At 50.9% G+C, this 17038-nt stretch overlaps 1 protein-coding gene and 1 non-coding gene across 2 annotated transcripts in view; both read right to left on the bottom strand.

Annotated features, from left to right (window-relative positions):
* The window catches only part of INTS1 (integrator complex subunit 1), a 122637-nt gene that overhangs the window by 20491 nt on the left and 85108 nt on the right, over window positions 1-17038 (bottom strand). Inside the window, exons 35-39 of the mRNA XM_060260485.1 lie at window positions 16123-16253; window positions 14017-14104; window positions 11709-11941; window positions 9992-10115; window positions 3320-3453 (exon numbers count right to left, since the gene is read on the bottom strand). Of these exons, the coding sequence (XP_060116468.1) occupies window positions 3320-3453; window positions 9992-10115; window positions 11709-11941; window positions 14017-14104; window positions 16123-16253 (710 nt within the window). The remainder of the gene's footprint in view (window positions 1-3319; window positions 3454-9991; window positions 10116-11708; window positions 11942-14016; window positions 14105-16122; window positions 16254-17038) is intronic.
* LOC132588630 (U6atac minor spliceosomal RNA) lies at window positions 9128-9256 on the bottom strand. The gene has a single exon (XR_009556520.1). It is a non-coding gene; the product is annotated as a U6atac minor spliceosomal RNA (small nuclear RNA).

Here is a 17038-nt window from a genome sequence, read left to right as displayed (position 1 = left end):
ACCTGGATAGCCCAGGCAAGCCTGATCTCATCTGATAGGTACTTGATAGGTACTTGGATAGGAGACCTCCAAGGAATAACAAGGCTGGGACACAGGGGCAGGCCACAGAAGTCACCTCCTTGAATGTCCAAGTCAACCATGACTTCCAGGCACGCATACACAATAACACACAGAGAGAGGGAAAATTAAAAAAAAAAAACAAGACCTGAGAATCTCAAGGCATCTTGAAAATTAACACAGGAAGAAGAAGAAGAGGAAGAAGAGGAGGAAGATGAAGAAGACTGGAGGAAGAAGAGGAGGAGGAGGAGGAGACTGGATTTATACCCCGCCCTTTGCTAACCAAAGGAGTCTCAGAGTGGCTGACAATCTCCTTTCCCCTCCCCTCCCCACAACAGACACCCTGTGAGGTCGGTGGGGCTGAGACGGCTCTCCCAAAACTGCTCTTGAGCAGAACAGCCTTGTAGCTGAACCGAAGTCACATCAGCAGGTGCAGGTGGAGGAGTGGGGAATCGAGCCGGTTCTCCCAGAGAAGTGTTCGCGCACTTAACCGCTACAGCAAATTGTAGCATCAGCTTGGGCAGGCTGGGGTGTACTCTTATTAGGTTAAGGAAGTTTCTGTTTCTCTTCCAGGCGTTTTGAAAGACTGAAAGGGCAGAGGAGACATCACGTTTCTTTCCCCTTCTGCAGATTCATTCAATGCCGCTAACTGTTCAAGCCTCTTCCCCCTTAACAAAAACTCTTAATACCAAGTAAATATTCTGATCAACCAAACCACACCCAGCCTCCCCCCGCCCCCCAAAAACCAGAGTTTTACTCCACAACTAATTCTTTGTAGACAGTTTCTAGACAAAGATATCTTTCCTGGATGGAATGAATGAGAAATGGATGTCAGAATGGGGAAATGCTTATTCATTCAGTTTGCTTATATCCCCACCTTCCTCCACAACGGAGCCCCGAAGTGGCTCTCCTCCATTTTATCCTGACACCAGCCCTGCGAGGTAGATCAGGCTGAGAGTGTGTGACTGGCCCAAGGTCACCCAGTGAGCCTCCACAAGAGGGTGGGGATTCGAACCCGGGTTTCTCAGAACCTAGCCTGAAACTCACGAGCCCTACTGGCTACTAATGCTCCTCAGACAACTTCTGTTGAGCATCACAGTGATGTTTTTTCTTTGAAGAAGAAGATATTGGATTGATATTCTGCCCTATTCTTTGAGTCTCAGAGCGGCTCACAATCTCCTTTATCTTCCTTCTCCACAACAGACACCCTGTGAGGTGGGTGGGGATGAGAGAGCTCTCCCAGAAGCAGCTCTTTCAAGGACAGCTCTGCGAGAGCTATGGCTGACCCAAGGCCATTCCAGCAGCTGCCAGTGGAGGAGCGGGGAATCAAACCCGGTTCTCCCAGATAAGAGAGCTCTGGCTGACCCAAAGCCATTCCAGCAGCTGCAAGTGGAGGAGCGGGGAATCAAACCCGGTTCTTCCAGATAAGAGAGCTCTGGCTGACCCAAGGCCATTCCAGCAGGTGCAAGTGGAGGAGTGGGGAATCAAACCCGGTTCTCCCAGATAAGAGAGCTATGGCTGACCCAAGGCCATTCCAGCAGGTGCAAGTGGAGGAGTGGGGAATCAAACCCGGTTCTCCCAGATAAGAGAGCTCTGGCTGACCCAAAGCCATTCCAGCAGCTGCAAGTGGAGGAGCAGGGAATCAAACCCGGTTCTTCCAGATAAGAGAGCTCTGGCTGACCCAAGGCCATTCCAGCAGGTGCAAGTGGAGGAGTGGGGAATCAAACCCGGTTCTCCCAGATAAGAGAGCTCTGGCTGACCCAAGGCCATTCCAGCAGCTGCAAGCGGAGGAGGGGGGAATCAAACCCGGTTCTCCCAGATAAGAGAGCTATGGCTGACCCAAGGCCATTCCAGCAGGTGCAAGTGGAGGAGTGGGGAATCAAACCCGGTTCTCCCAGATAAGAGAGCTATGGCTGACCCAAGGCCATTCCAGCAGGTGCAAGTGGAGGAGTGGGGAATCAAACTCGGTTCTCCCAGATAAGAGACCCATGGCTGACCCAAGGCCATTCCAGCAGGTGCAAGTGGAGGAGTGGGGAATCAAACCCGGTTCTCCCAGATAAGAGAGCTATGGCTGACCCAAGGCCATTCCAGCAGGTGCAAGTGGAGGAGGGGGGAATCAAACCCGGTTCTCCCAGATAAGAGAGCTCTGGCTGACCCAAGGCCATTCCAGCAGCTGCAGGCGGAGGAGGGGGGAATCAAACCCGGTTCTCCCAGATAAGAGAGCTCTGGCTGACCCAAGGCCATTCCAGCAGCTGCAAGCGGAGGAGCGGGGAATCAAACCCGGTTCTCCCAGATAAGAGAGCTCTGGCTGACCCAAGGCCATTCCAGCAGCTGCAAGCGGAGGAGCGGGGAATCAAACCTGGTTCTCCCCGATAAGAGAGCTCTGGCTGACCCAAGGCCATTCCAGCAGCTGCAAGCGGAGGAGCGGGGAATCAAACCCGGTTCTCCCAGATAAGAGAGCTCTGGCTGACCCAAGGCCATTCCAGGAGCTGCAAGTGGAGGAGGGGGGAATCAAACCCGGTTCTCCCAGATAAGAGAGCTCTGGCTGACCCAAGGCCATTCCAGCAGCTGCAAGCGGAGGAGGGGGGAATCAAACCCGGTTCTCCCAGATAAGAGAGCTATGGCTGACCCAAGGCCATTCCAGCAGCTGCAAGTGGAGGAGTGGGGAATCAAACCCGGTTCTCCCAGATAAGAGAGCTATGGCTGACCCAAGGCCATTCCAGCAGCTGCAAGCGGAGGAGCGGGGAATCAAACCCGGTTCTCCCAGATAAGAGAGCTCTGGCTGACCCAAGGCCATTCCAGGAGCTGCAAGTGGAGGAGGGGGGAATCAAACCCGGTTCTCCCAGATAAGAGAGCTCTGGCTGACCCAAGGCCATTCCAGCAGCTGCAAGCGGAGGAGGGGGGAATCAAACCCGGTTCTCCCAGATAAGAGAGCTATGGCTGACCCAAGGCCATTCCAGCAGCTGCAAGTGGAGGAGGGGGGAATCAAACCCGGTTCTCCCAGATAAGAGAGCTATGGCTGACCCAAGGCCATTCCAGCAGCTGCAAGCGGAGGAGGGGGGAATCAAACCCGGTTCTCCCAGATAAGAGAGCTATGGCTGACCCAAGGCCATTCCAGCAGGTGCAAGTGGAGGAGCGGGGAATCAAACCTGGTTCTCCCAGAGAAGAGTCCACACACTTAACCACTGCACCAAACTGGCTTTGGGCTCTTGGAACGCCTCAAATGAACGTGAAATCCCGAAGTGAGTTGAGAAAGACGAACCTGAGCAGAAGGATGGGATGAGCCACGGCGAGTTTCCGGCAGGCCATGTTGGCGTCCCACAGGCGGCTCTCGCTGGCTTTCGAATCGCTGGAATCGGAGAGGAGGGCGATGAACCGGTGGACCAGGGCATCCAGCTGTGGGAAGGATCGCAACCAAGTGAGTGGCAGGGGCCAGACCTTGAGCACCTCGCTCAAAACCAGCAGGGAAGTAGCTTGCCACTGCACGGGTGGACAAAAGTGGCAGCCTCCAAGCCATCTCCAGGTCCCTGGCCTGATCTGGAAACAGGAAGTGCCCAATGACAAAGCAGGTGCAGACCCCGCGTGGCCCCTTTCCCCTGCTCCGCTCATCTCCAGTGGTTTTTGGCACCTTGCGTTGTCAATTGTTTGGGATTGTCAGTCCACTGGGCAGCCGAAGTTCCCCACAAACTGCTCAAACGCTGCCATTGGCTAGTCGTGCCCCCTCTCCGCTGTAATTCAAGCCCCCCACCCCCCCTTAGACAAGATAATTCACTGCCACAGTGGCAGCTACAAGCATAGCCAGCTTTAAGAGGGGATTGGATAAAAATATTGGCCGCTGTGCGACACAGAGTGTTGGACTGGAGGGGCCACTGGCCTGATCCAACAGGGCTTCTCTTTTGTTCTTCTGTGACACAGAGTGTTGGACTGGAGGGGCCACTGCCCTGATCCAACAGGGCTTCTCTTATGTTCTTATGTCTGTGGCAATGATGCTCTGTATTCTTGGTGCTTGGGGGGAGCACAGTGGAGTGTCCTGATCCCACTGATGGACCTCCTGATGGCACCTGGGGTTTTTTTGCCACTGTGTGACACAGAGTGTTGGACTGGATGGGCCACTGGCCTGATCCAACATGGCTTCTCTTATGTTCTTATGGGACACAGAGTGTTGAACTGGATGGGCCATTGGCCTGATCCAACATGGCTTCTCTTATGTTCTTCTGTGACACAGGGCGTTGGACTGGATGGGCCATTGGGCTGATCCAACATGGCTTCTCTTATGTTCTTCTGTGACACAGAGTGTTGGACTGGATGGGCCATTGGCCTGATCCAACATGGCTTCTCTTATGTTCTTCTGTGACACAGAGTGTTGGACTGGATGGGCCATTGGCCTGATCCAACATGGCTTCTCTTATGTTCTTCTGTGACACAGAGTGTTGGACTGGATGGGCCACTGGCCTGATCCAACATGGCTTCTCTTATGTTCTTATGTGACTCAGAATGTTGGACTGGATGGGCCACTGGCCTGATCCAACATGGCTTCTCTTATGTTCTTATGTGACACAGAGTGTTGGACTGGATGGGCCACTGGCCTGATCCAACATGGCTTCTGTTATGTTCTTATGTGACTCAGAGTGTTGGACTGGATGGGCCATTGGCCTGATCCAACATGGCTTCTCTTATGTTCTTATGTGACACAGAGTGTTGGACTGGATGGGCCACTGGCCTGATCCAACATGGCTTCTGTTATGTTCTTATGTGACTCAGAGTGTTGGACTGGATGGGCCACTGGCCTGATCCAACATGGCTTCTCTTATGTTCTTATGTGACACAGAGTGTTGGACTGGACGGGCCACTGGCCTGATCCAACATGGCTTCTCTTATGTTCTTATGTGACACAGAGTTTTGCACTGGATGGGCCACTGGCCTGATCCAACATGGCTTCTCTTATGTTCTTATGTGACACAGAGTGTTGGACTGGATGGGCCACTGGCCTGATCCAACATGGCTTCTCTTATGTTCTTCTGTGACACAGAGTGTTGGTCTGGATGGGCCATTGGTCTGATCCAAGATGGCTTCTCTTATGTTCTTCTGTGACACAGAGTGTTGGACTGGATGGGCTATTGGCCTGATCCAACATGGCTTCTCTTATGTTCTTATGTGACACAGAGTGTTGGACTGGATGGGCCATTGGCCTGATCCAACATGGCTTCTCTTATGTTCTTCTGTGACACAGAGTGTTGGACTGGATGGGCCATTGGCCTGATCCAACATGGCTTCTCTTATGTTCTTATGTGACACAGAGTGTTGGACTGGATGGGCCATTGGCCTGATCCAACAGGGCTTCTCTTATGTTCTTATGTGACACAGAATGTTGGACTGGATGGGCCATTGGCCTGATCCAGCATGGCTTCTCTTACGTTCCTATGTGACACAGAGTGTTGGACTGGATGGGCCATTGGCCTGATCCAACATGGCTTCTCTTATGTTCTTATTTCTGTGGCAGCGATGGTCTGTATTCTTGGTGCTTGGGGGGAGCACAGTGGAGGGCTTCTAGTGTCGTGATCCCACTAGTGGACCTCCTGATGGCACCTGGGTTTTTTTTGCCACTGTGTGACATAGAGTGTTGGACTGGATGGGCCATTGGCCTGATCCAACATGGCTTCTCTTATGTTCTTATGTGACACAGAGTGTTGGACTAGATGGGCCACTGGCCTGATCCAACATGGCTTCTCTTATGTTCTTATGTGACACAGAGTGTTGGACTGGATGGGCCATTGGCCTGATCCAACATGGCTTCTCTTACGTTCCTATGTGACACAGAGTGTTGGACTGGATGGGCCATTGGCCTGATCCAACATGGCTTCTCTTATGTTCTTATTTCTGTGGCAGCGATGGTCTGTATTCTTGGTGCTTGGGGGGAGCACAGTGGAGGGCTTCTAGTGTCGTGATCCCACTAGTGGACCTCCTGATGGCACCTGGGGTTTTTTTGCCACTGTGTGACACAGAGTGTTGGACTGGATGGGCCATTGGCCTGATCCAACATGGCTTCTCTTATGTTCTTATGTGACACAGAGTGTTGGAGTAGATGGGCCACTGGCCTGATCCAACATGGCTTCTCTTATGTTCTTATGTGACACAGTGTTGGACTGGATGGGCCATTGGCCTGATCCAACATGACTTCTCTTACATTCTTATAACTTCAAAGTATCTCACTTAAGCTAATTTATATTCTTCTCTCTCTCTCTGTTTTTAAAACAACAACATCGTATTTTGATTCAGCGCTCAGATTTCCAGGTTCCTTCTCTTATGTGATGGAAGAATAGTTGAGGGAGATCAGATACGCATAAGGCCGAGAAGGGGGACAGAGAGAACTTTTCTTCTTCTCCTAAGAAGAATACTAAGACTCAAGGATGTCCAGACTCAAGGATGTCCCATGAAGCTGACGGGCAGCGGATTCAGGACGGACAAAAAGACAGCACTCTTCCACCAGGCATATGTAAACTAGACTGCTGGCCACTACGGTTCTAAGCAACGTACAAACCATCCCTCACAATCCGCTGTACAGCACCTGCGGAGAGGACAACTTACGAACTGCTTTACAGAGAATTATAAATTTGAAAACTTAAGATCGTAGCACTGAAATATTTTTTATGTATTTTATGTTTTATATTACTCTTATGTTTTATGGTTTTAATGCCACACCACTACGTCTACTCACGCATAGGCATGTCTGTGTAAGCCGCCTCGGCAGGGAGGGCAGGATATAAATGGAATAAAAATAAATTTAAAAAATTTAAAAATATCAAGCGATGAAAATGTGGAACTCTCCAAGCCACCAGCTGGCTTGGCTTGGGGAAGTGATTTAAAGAGAGAAATGCCTTAGAATCATAGATCTGGAAGGGATCTCTAGGGTCATCTAGCCCAACCCCCCGCACAATGCAGGAAACGCCTCCCCCTATATTCACAGGATCTTCATTGCTGTCAGATGGCCATCTAGCCTCTGTTGAAAAAACTCCAAGGAAGGAAAGCCCACCACCTCCCGAGAAAGTTTGTTCCACTGAGGAACTGCTCTAATGATCGGGAAGTTCTTCCTAATGTTGAGCCGGAAACTCTTCTGATTTAATTTCAACCCATTGGTTCTGGTCCTACCTTCCGGGGCCACAGAAACCATTCCACACCATCCTCTAGAGGACAGCCCTTCAAGGACTTGATGATGGTGATCATATCACCTCTCAGCCGCCTCCTCTCCAGGCTAAACATTCTCAGCTCAAAGAATCATAGACTCATAGAGTTGGAAGGGACCTTCAGGGTCATCTAGTCCAACCCCTTGCACAATGCAGGAAACTCACAAACCCCTCCCCCTAAATTCACAGGATCTTCATTGCTGTCAGATGGCCATCTAGCCTCTGTTGAACAACCTCCAAGGAAGGAGAGCCCACCAGCTCCCGAGGAAGCCTGTTCCACTGAGGAATCTCCCTGTCAGGAAGTTCTTCCTAATGTTGAGCCAGAAACCCTTTTGATTTAATTTCAACCCATTGGTTCTGGTCCTACCTTCTGGGGCCACAGAAAACAATTCCACACCATCCTCCATATGACAGCCCTTCAAGGACTTGAAGATGGTGATCCTATCACCTCTCAGCCGCCTCTTCTCCAGGCTAAACATGCCCAGCTCCTTCAACCTTTCCTCATAGGACTTGGTCTCCAGACCCCTCACCACCTTCGTCGCCTTCTCCAAGCTGAGGCCACACAAGAGCCACACAGTATGTGCGAAAGAAGTCCAGGGTTGCTACGCAGAGGCAGGCAATGGCAAGTCACCTCTGTTAGACGCTTGCCTTGAAAACCCTACGGCAGGGGTGTCAAACTCATTTGTTATAGGGCCAGATCTGACATAAATGAGATCTTGTCGGGCCAGACCATGTTTGGCCAGGCCATGTGTGTTCCTATTTAAGATTAGGTAGCAGAGATATAAACTTTATAAAGGACACAGATGAACACAATGATTTTTTAAAAAAACAACCTTAAAAATAAAACATGATTAAAACATTGATATTGGTCTTAAAGGTGCTTTCTTTGTATTTCTCCCAGGGGATCCAGGGAACTGGGCAAAGGAAGCTCTGGCTCTTTCCTTCCTTCCCCAGGGGACCAGGATGGGGAGGAGCCTCAGCCAATAGAAGGAAGAGAGGCTTGGCTCAGTAGTTCTGCTGAGCAATTGAGAGAGCCTGGCAAAGCAAGCTCTCCCTCCCCCCTTCCTCCCCAAGGGAGGAGCCTCAGCCAATGGAGAAAATAGAGGTTTTGCTCTGTAGTTCCTGTGTGACTGAGCAAGCCTTGCAAAGCAAGCTGTGATGCAGAAGAAAGCAAGAGAGTGGGAGAAGGAATCATCCGACAGCCAGTTGCTCGGGGGTCTGATTTGGTCCCCAGGCTGCATGTTTGACATCCCTGCTCTACGGGGTCAGTACTTGGGCGGAGGATCACCAAGGAAGACTTTGTAGAGGCAGACAATGGCAAAACACCTCTGTCCTTCTCTTGACTTGAAAACCTCACAGGGTCACCCTACAGCAAAACAGACTTGGTGGCAACTTTCCACCGCCATTTCTTCCCTTCGTTGTCGAGATGTTGGCATGAGAAGCAACTCCGGAACTCTTAAGACCTGGGGCACATTAGCACACTAACTAAACCCCAAATGTTTCTGCGCTGTGCATATTGAATCAAAAGGTTTCTGGCTCAACATTAGGAAGAACTTCCTGATTGTTAGAGCGGTTCCTCAGTGGAACAGGCTTCCTCCTTGGGAGGTGGTGGGCTCTCCCTCCTTGGAGGTTTTTAAACAGAGGCTAGATGGCCATCTGACAGTGATGAAGATCCTGTGAATTTAGGGGGAGGGGTTTGTGAGTTTAGAGCAGTTCCTCAGTAGAACAGGCTTCCTCCTTGGGAGGTGGTGGGCTCTCCTTCCTTGGAGGTTTTTAAACGGAGGCTAGAGGGCCATCTGACAGCGATGAAAATCCTGTGAATTTAGGGGGAGGGATTTGTGAGTTTGCCTTGTGCAGGGGGACAGACTGGATGACCCTGGAGGTCCCTTCCAACTGTATGATTCTATGTCACAAAGTAAGTGCCAATGCCTTAACCCTTTACACTTTGGGCAGGCCACTAGGACGTCTTCTGTCCTTATCAAGAGGCGCCATTAACCTTCTCTCCTTTCATATAGCAGTAGCGATGGCAATGCGTCAAGATTCTGCCCTCCCCTCTTACTTCACAGGTACAATCCTGGCTTGCCTTCACCCTTTCTTCTTTCTCCAGGCAAACTGCCTGGACGTAGCATCCAGACAAGAATAAAAGAACCTGAAAGACACTGCAGACTTGGCCAACCTGAAAAATCAGCAGTGGCTGAACAAGGCCTAATTCAAACAGATCTTATTCCAAGCTACTGTAATGCTGGACAACACATCCGATTATCACGTCAGATTAGACAGGGAAGCCACTGAAATCCATCAACATAAACACGATTTCAACAGGAAAGAAGAGGGTTACAAAATGAATAGGGCATGGGTTCCTGTCCCGAAAGACACAAAATGCTCCCCGTCTTACAACAGCACTACAGACAACATTAGAATTCCAACAGTCATTCCATATGCAAAGAACCTCCCCAGGAAAGCACCTCTGTTAGCGTGTCACAGCCCAGGAAGCTCCTACAAGATAATGATACAGCCCTACCCCGCCTCCTAAGTGGATATAAATTACCTACCTGCCATCTTCTTCTCACTTTGACACAGAGAGAACTCTAGCCTTTTGTGCTATACCCCTGAGGATGCTGGTCACAGCTGCTGGCGAAACATCAGGTTCTACAACGCCAAGACCGTGCCCATACAGTCCGGAAAATCTGCAACCACTAACAGCCCGGATTGTTTCTCTGACACTGCTCCCCCAAATCGGCCTCGATCCTTACTTTGCAGGTGCTGCTATCCGTGCCCCCTTCGCTGGACAGCAGAGTCTCCGGCACGGGCACGAGGATCTCAGGCAACTGGAGGTAGATCTGAAGAAGAAGATCTTGGCAACATTTTCCCATTGAGCTAAACACCAAGAAAAGGAAAGAATAAAAAGATCGGATGCGAAATTGACCAGATCACTATCAATGCACAGAGGGTGTGGGGGGCTTCTGAGTCCAGCAGACACTGGCAGCAGGGGTGGGTGGTGGGAAGCAAGTCCTCCATGATCAAAACCAACCCCACTGGTGAGACCGCTTTTTTGTTCCTCTTTGAAAATCCAAGGAGCTAGTCCTCATTATTAACAAAAGTTGTTGGTGGAATGAGAGAGAACTTAAAAAAAAAGTAATTAAACAGGCTACAGCTTCACAGAAAGTCCCAATCCATGATCACAGCTGAACATCAAGAAACCAAAAAGTAACGACTACTGGAGAGTTAGGCAACCACAAGGTTGACAATGAACTGGGGATAGTTCCAGACTTTCTGCTCCTTGGCTCCACCACCAGCCCAGAGGGAGGTGGCAACTGAGAAATCAGGAGACTGCGAAGGGTGGCCACGAAGAAGCCAGGACAGATTCTGAAGGATGAAGCTCTGTTGCTGGTGAAGGAGGAGGAAGAGGAGAAGAAAGGAAGTGAAGGAGGGAGGGAGAAGATGACGATACTGGATTCATACTCAGCCTCTGAAACTCAGAGTGGCTCACAATCTCCTGTATCTTCTCCCCCCACAACAAATACCCTGTGGAGTAGGTGGGGCTGAGAGAGCTCTTACAGCAGCTGCTCTTTCAAGGACAACTCCTCCAAGAGCTATGGCTGACCCAAGGCCATTCCAGCAGCTGAAAGCGGAGGAGTGAGGAATCAAACTTGGTTCTCCCGGATAAGAGTCTGCACACTTAACCCCTATACCAAACTGGTGGTGGTGAAGAAGACTGTAGATTTATACCCCGCCCTTCACCCTGAATCTCAGAGCAGCTTACAATCTCCTTTACCTTTCTTCCCCACAACAGACACCCTGTGAAGTACATGGGGCTGAGAGAGCTCTGACAGCAGCTGCCCTTTCAAGGACAACTCTGCAAGAGCCATGGCTGACCCAAGGCCATTCCAGCAGCTGTAAGTGGAGGAATGGAGAACCAACTCAGTTCTCTCAGAAAAGAGTCTGCACACTTAACTACTACACCAAACTGGATGTACCCCAAAATGAATTGAAAGTTCATTAAGATATTGGATTTATATCCCGCCCTATACTCTGAATCTCAGAATCTCAGAGCGGCTCACAATCTCCTTTACCTTCCTCCCCCACAAGACACCCTGTGAGGTGGGTGGGGCTGAGAGAGCTCTCACAGCAGCTGCCCTTCCAAGGACAGAGTCTCAGAGCGGCCTACAATCTCCTTTACCTTCCTCCCCCACAAGACACCCTGTGAGATGGGTGGGGCTGAGAGAGCTCTAACAGCAGCTGCCCTTTGAAGGACAACTCAAGGCCATTCCAGCAGCTGCAAGTGGAGGAGTGGGGATTCAAACCCAGTTCTCCCAGATAAGAGCACACTTAGTCACTACAACAAACTGGCTCTCCGTTTTACCTGAGCAAGGCCATCAACAGAAGGACGTTTCGGAGGTCACAAACTTATAACTGGCCGTAAGTCAGAAGTGACTCGACGGCTCTTAAGAGGTGCAGGCATATCCTCACCTGCTCCCCCACTGCTGGATGCAGCCCGTCAGGTACGCCACGACTTTCTTGATGCTCTCGACGTCTCCGTGGCAGCAGCTCAGCAAAAGCGGCAGTCGGGACTGAATCACGGAGCAGGCCGCCTCCTCCTCGGGCCCCGGGGGGCTTCTGGTCTCCGACTCCGCCAGAATCAGCTCCACCAGGCTGACCAGCTCGGGCGCCTTCAGGCGAAGCACAAACTCCTCCCGCCGTTTCTGGAAAAGACCATCCCGGGGATGGTTGGAGGGGAAGAACGGGATGAAGGAAGGCGAGAGGGCGGGGTTTATCGGAGGGTCTTCTCGCGCTTTGTCGGTTTTCCCGCCTGGAGCTCGGGGAAGTGATTTGAAGAGAGAAACGCCTTCCCCAAGCTGGCTGGTAGAGCCACACAATAGGGGTGAAAGAGCCACATGCGGCTCCCGAGCCACAGTTTGGCCACCCCTGCTCTACACGGGTCACAGGCCAGGCCTTTACGGGAGGGGGTGGGGAGTGCTCATATTAACTTGGCTGGTTTTTTGTCTCTGTGCTCGCTCTCACACCCTGCATCCAAACCCCGCCTTGAACCTCAGAATCAATCAGCCCGGAGCCTAGGAGCTCCTGCTAAGGAATTACATGTCCCCTTTCTCCTTCTCTGTGTCCTTACATCTATATATATATATATGTAAAGAGCCCCGGATTGCAGAGTCGTAAAACTGCAGAACTGCAGTCACAGCCCTCTGCTCACGACCTGAGTTCGATCCCGGCGGAAGCTGGGTTCAGACAGCCGGCCCCAGGTTAACTCAGCCTTCCATCCTTCCGAGATCGGTAAAATGAGTCCCCAGCTCGCTGGGGGGGAAAGTGTCGATGACTGGGGAGGGCAATGGCAAGGAAAAGGAAAGGTCCCCCGTGCAAGCCCCAGTTGTTTCTGACTCTGGGGTGATGCTTTCAGAACGTTTTCACAGCAGACTTTTTTCCGGGGTGGTTTGCCATTGCCTTCCCCAGTCACCTACGCTTCCCCGCCCCCAGCAAGCTGGGGACTCCTTTGACCAACCTCGGAAGGATGGAAGGCTGAGTCAACCTGGAGCCGGCGACCTGAAAACCCAGCTTCCACCGGGGATCGAACTCAGGTCGTGAGCAGAGCTTAGGACTGCAGCACTGCAGCTTTAACACTCTGTGCCACGGGGCTACTAGGCAATGGCAAACCACCCCATAAAAAGTCTGCCATGAAAATTGATTTACTTATCTATTTCATTGGATTTATATCCCGGCCTCCCCGCCGAAGCAGGCTCAGGGAGGCTCACAACAGTAAAAACATGTACAGGTATTAAACATTAACTAATAAAAATCTTAAACAATATAACAATTAAAACAATTTGGGGCTTTAGGGTTTGTAGAATCTTTCGGGCTCAAGTGCCGTGTTCTACTGGACAAAGTTTTTCTTCCAGACGTTTCGTTCTCAGCTGCGGAGAACATCCTCAGTGGCGTTGCAGCCGGAGCAGGCACTCTGACCTTAATAATAATAATAATAAATTTATTTTTGTATCCCGCCCTCCCCTGCCAAAGGCAGGCTCAGGGCAGCTCAATGCACAATGCAATGCACAGCAGCCAAGAAGGTCAGAGCGCCTGCTCTGGCTTCAACGCCACTGAGGATGTTCTCCGCAGCTGAGAACGAAACGTCTGGAAGGAAAACTTTCTCCAGTAGAACACGGCACTTGAGCCCGAAAGATTCTACAAACCCTAATGATGATGCCAGCCGTGAAAACCTGAAATCTTTGATCAATTTGGGGCTAATACTACACTCCAACAGTTTCAGTTTCAATGTTGTGAAAGCAATGTCACCCTACAGTCGAAAACGACTGGTGCTTGCACAGGGGACTACCTTTGCCTTTTTTCCTTTATATTTACATATATATATATAGATGAGATTTATATCCCGCCCTCCCCACCGAAGCAGGCTCAGGGCAGCTCACAACACGTGGCATACAATAAAAGAGGGGAGGCCAACAGTAGCTCTCCAGATGTTTTTTGCCTACAACTCCCATCAGCCCCAGCCAGCATGGCCGATGGCTGGGGCTGATGGGAGTTGTAGGCAAAAAAAAAAACATGTGGAGAGCTACTGTTGGCCACCCCTGCAATAAAACATTGACAGTAAAAAGCATTAAAACCAGTTATACATATATGGGATTTTTTAAACAAGAGAAACTGACAGTCCGGTCCAACTGGGCTCTTCTTACCCTCGATCCCTGTGGATGGGCGACATAACAAATGCTGCCCCCTCCCTCCCAAGCCGTGTGGCGGAGGGCAGGCCCCTTACCTGGGGTATCCTCTGGTCTCTGCCTTGCCAAATCCGAGGGATATGGATACAGGCCCACAGGAAATCGAGGGATGCGGGTGGGTCAAACCTGGCAGGAGATACAAGAACCTGGCGTAGATATGGCAGGGGTGGCCAACGGTAGCCCTCCAGATGTTTTTTGCCTACTACTCCCATCAGCCCCAGCCAGCTGGGGCTGATGGGAGTTGTAGGCCAAAAAAACATCTGGAGAGCTACCGTTGGCCACCCCTGATGTATGAGGAAAATGTAAATGAGTGAGAAACACGGATCCCTCCCTCGGGGGGCCTTGCCTGCAGCTTTTCCTGAGGCCTGCCCACCAGTCCACAAGCACAAACGCTCCCGAGCCTGCCCAAACAGGCGCCTGGGTTTAAAATACCGCAACCGGGAGCGTTTTTTCAATCTGCGAGCCGCTCGTAGCCTTGCCGGCAACAGAAAGGCTTAAGAACAGAGATTGGAAAGAAACGGAACGGCGTTCGATATGCCCGACGCTTCCAAACGTCTGTGACAGCTTTGTGCGAGCCGGGTGGCTCTTGGTAGGGAAGCTCCCAGGCCTCTGCTTGTTTTTCTTAGGACGCTTCGGGTTTATTTATTTATTTCATTCGATTTATATCCCGCCCTACCCCACCGAAGCTGGCTCAGGGCGGCTCACAACATAAAAATTCTAACAATAAAATTAAGAATTAAAATACATTAATAATTTACACAATAAAATAAGCGCAATTCATCAGTGTGCTATCCCGAAGTCTTCCTTAAAATATGCAGATGCCGGTCAGTTGTATGCCAACCGGAAGAGGACTGTCTTACAGGCCCTGCGGAACTGCCCAAGGTTCCGCAGGGCCTTCACCTCTTCCAGCAGCTGGTTCCACTCTTTAGCTTGGAGAAACGTCGACTGCGGGGTGACATGATAGAGGTTTACAAGATAATGCATGGGATGGAGAAAGGAGAGAAAGAAGTACTATTCTCCCTTTCTCACAATACAAGAACTCGTGGGCATTCGATGAAATTGCTGAGCAGACAGGTTAAAACGGATAAAAGGAAGTACTTCTTCACCCAAAGGGTGATTAACATGTGGAATTCACTGCCACAGGAGGTGGTGGTGGCCACAAGCATAGCCACCTTCAAGAGGGGTTTAGATAAAAATATGGAGCAGAGGTCCATCAGTGGCTATTAGCCACAGTGTGTGTGTACATATATATATATATATATATATATATAAAAATTTGCCACTGTGTGACACAGAGTGTTGGACTGGAGGGGCCATTGGCCTGATCCAACATGGCTTCTCTTATGTTCTTATGTGACACAGAGTGTTGGACTGGATGGACCATTGGCCTGATCCAACATGGCTTCTCTTATGTTCTTATGTGACACAGAGTGTTGGACTGGATGGGCCACTGGCCTGATCCAGCATGGCTTCTCTTATGTGACACAGAGTGTTGGACTGGATGGGCCATTGGCCTGATCTAACATGGCTTCTCTTATGTTCTTATGTTCACCAGCACGGGGCTGTAATCGAAAAAGCCCTGTCCCTAGTTGACTTCACACGGGACCTCCTTTGGCCCAGGGATTGTAAGATTTTGAGAACCCGATTTCAGTACTCTCTGGGGAACATATGGGGAGAGACGGTCCCTAAGGTAGACAGGTCCTAGGCCTAGGCTGTTGGGTTCAGTCCTAACGCAGCGCTCGCAAGTCCGTGGACTCCCCCCTCCCCCTGCTCTCTCCCAGAAACCTTTTCCAATGTCCTCCCAACAGCAGCTAAAGCAGGGGAGGCCAAACTGTGGCTCGGGAGCCTCGCACGGCTCTTTCAAACCTCTTGTGTGGCTCTCGATGCCCCCATCGCCCCACTGGCTGGCTCGGAGGAGGCACAGCTCTCTTTAAATCACTGCTCCAAGCCAAGCCAGCCAGCGGCATGGAAAACGCATAAAGTTGCTTTTTTTCCCCACCTCTCTCTTCCCCATCTCCCTCCCTCCCCCCCCTGTCTTGCAGCTCTCCAACATCTGACCTTTATTCTATGTGGCTCTCATGTTAAGCAAGTGCGGCCGCCCCTGAGTTAAGGAATCTTTGAGAACCGGCTCAGAGAAGGCGCACCTTTGCTCCCGGTGTTTGCCCAGCAGGATCTGGATGCAGCAGTGCAGGGTGGTCCAACTGGACTCGTGGGTCAGGAGCGCCAGCAGATATGGGCGGAAAGAGGGGGCCTCCGGTTCTGAAGAACCTTTATCCTGGAAAGAATGGCGTGGGAGGGGAGAAAGGTATGGGTTACAATAGAGAATTCACAGGGAGGATCGGAGCGCTCCAGCTCGTGGCATTACCCAGGGGTGGCCAAACTGTGGCCTGTTCACATGTATTGTGCGGCATTTATTATGCGACCACCCCGTCAGCCAGCTCGGAGAAGGCATTTCTCTCTTTAAATTGCTTCTTCAAGCCAAGCCAGCAAGCAGCCTGCGGAATACATTTGAAGTTGCTTTCTTTCCACCTCTCCTCCACCTCCCCATCTATTTTCCTTCCTTCCTTCCGTCCTCCCTCCCTCCCTGTTTGGTGGCTCTCAAACATCTGATGCTTATTCTACGCGGCTCTTACGTTAAGCAAGTTTGGCCACCACTGTAAAGGTAAAGGTAGCCAAGCACCAGTCGTTTCCAACTCTGGGGTGACGCTGCTTTCACGACGTTTTCACAGCAGACCTTTTGATGGGTCGTTTGCCATTGCCTTCCCCGGTCATCTACGCTTTCCCCCCAGCAAGCTGGGGTCTCGTTTGACTGACCTCGGAAGGTTGGAAGGCTGAGTCAACCTGGAGCCGGCTACCTGAAAACCCAGCTTCCGCCGGGGATCGAACTCAGGTCGTGAGCAGAGCTTAGGACTGCGGTACTGCAGCTTTAACGCTCTGCGCCACGGGGCTCTTTTGGAAGGAAGAGGGCATATAAATAAATAAATATCTGCTACTCAGGAAACATTGCGGATATCTGAAAAGTGAGAAGAATCACCAATTCCGGCAGGCTCCCTGCAGTCT

This window comes from Heteronotia binoei, chromosome 20 (assembly GCF_032191835.1).
Source record: "Heteronotia binoei isolate CCM8104 ecotype False Entrance Well chromosome 20, APGP_CSIRO_Hbin_v1, whole genome shotgun sequence".
NCBI classification, from domain to species: Eukaryota; Metazoa; Chordata; class Lepidosauria; order Squamata; family Gekkonidae; genus Heteronotia; species Heteronotia binoei.
The sequence above is the reverse complement of the archived record's forward strand: the minus strand, read 5'-3'. Positions and strand labels throughout refer to the sequence as shown.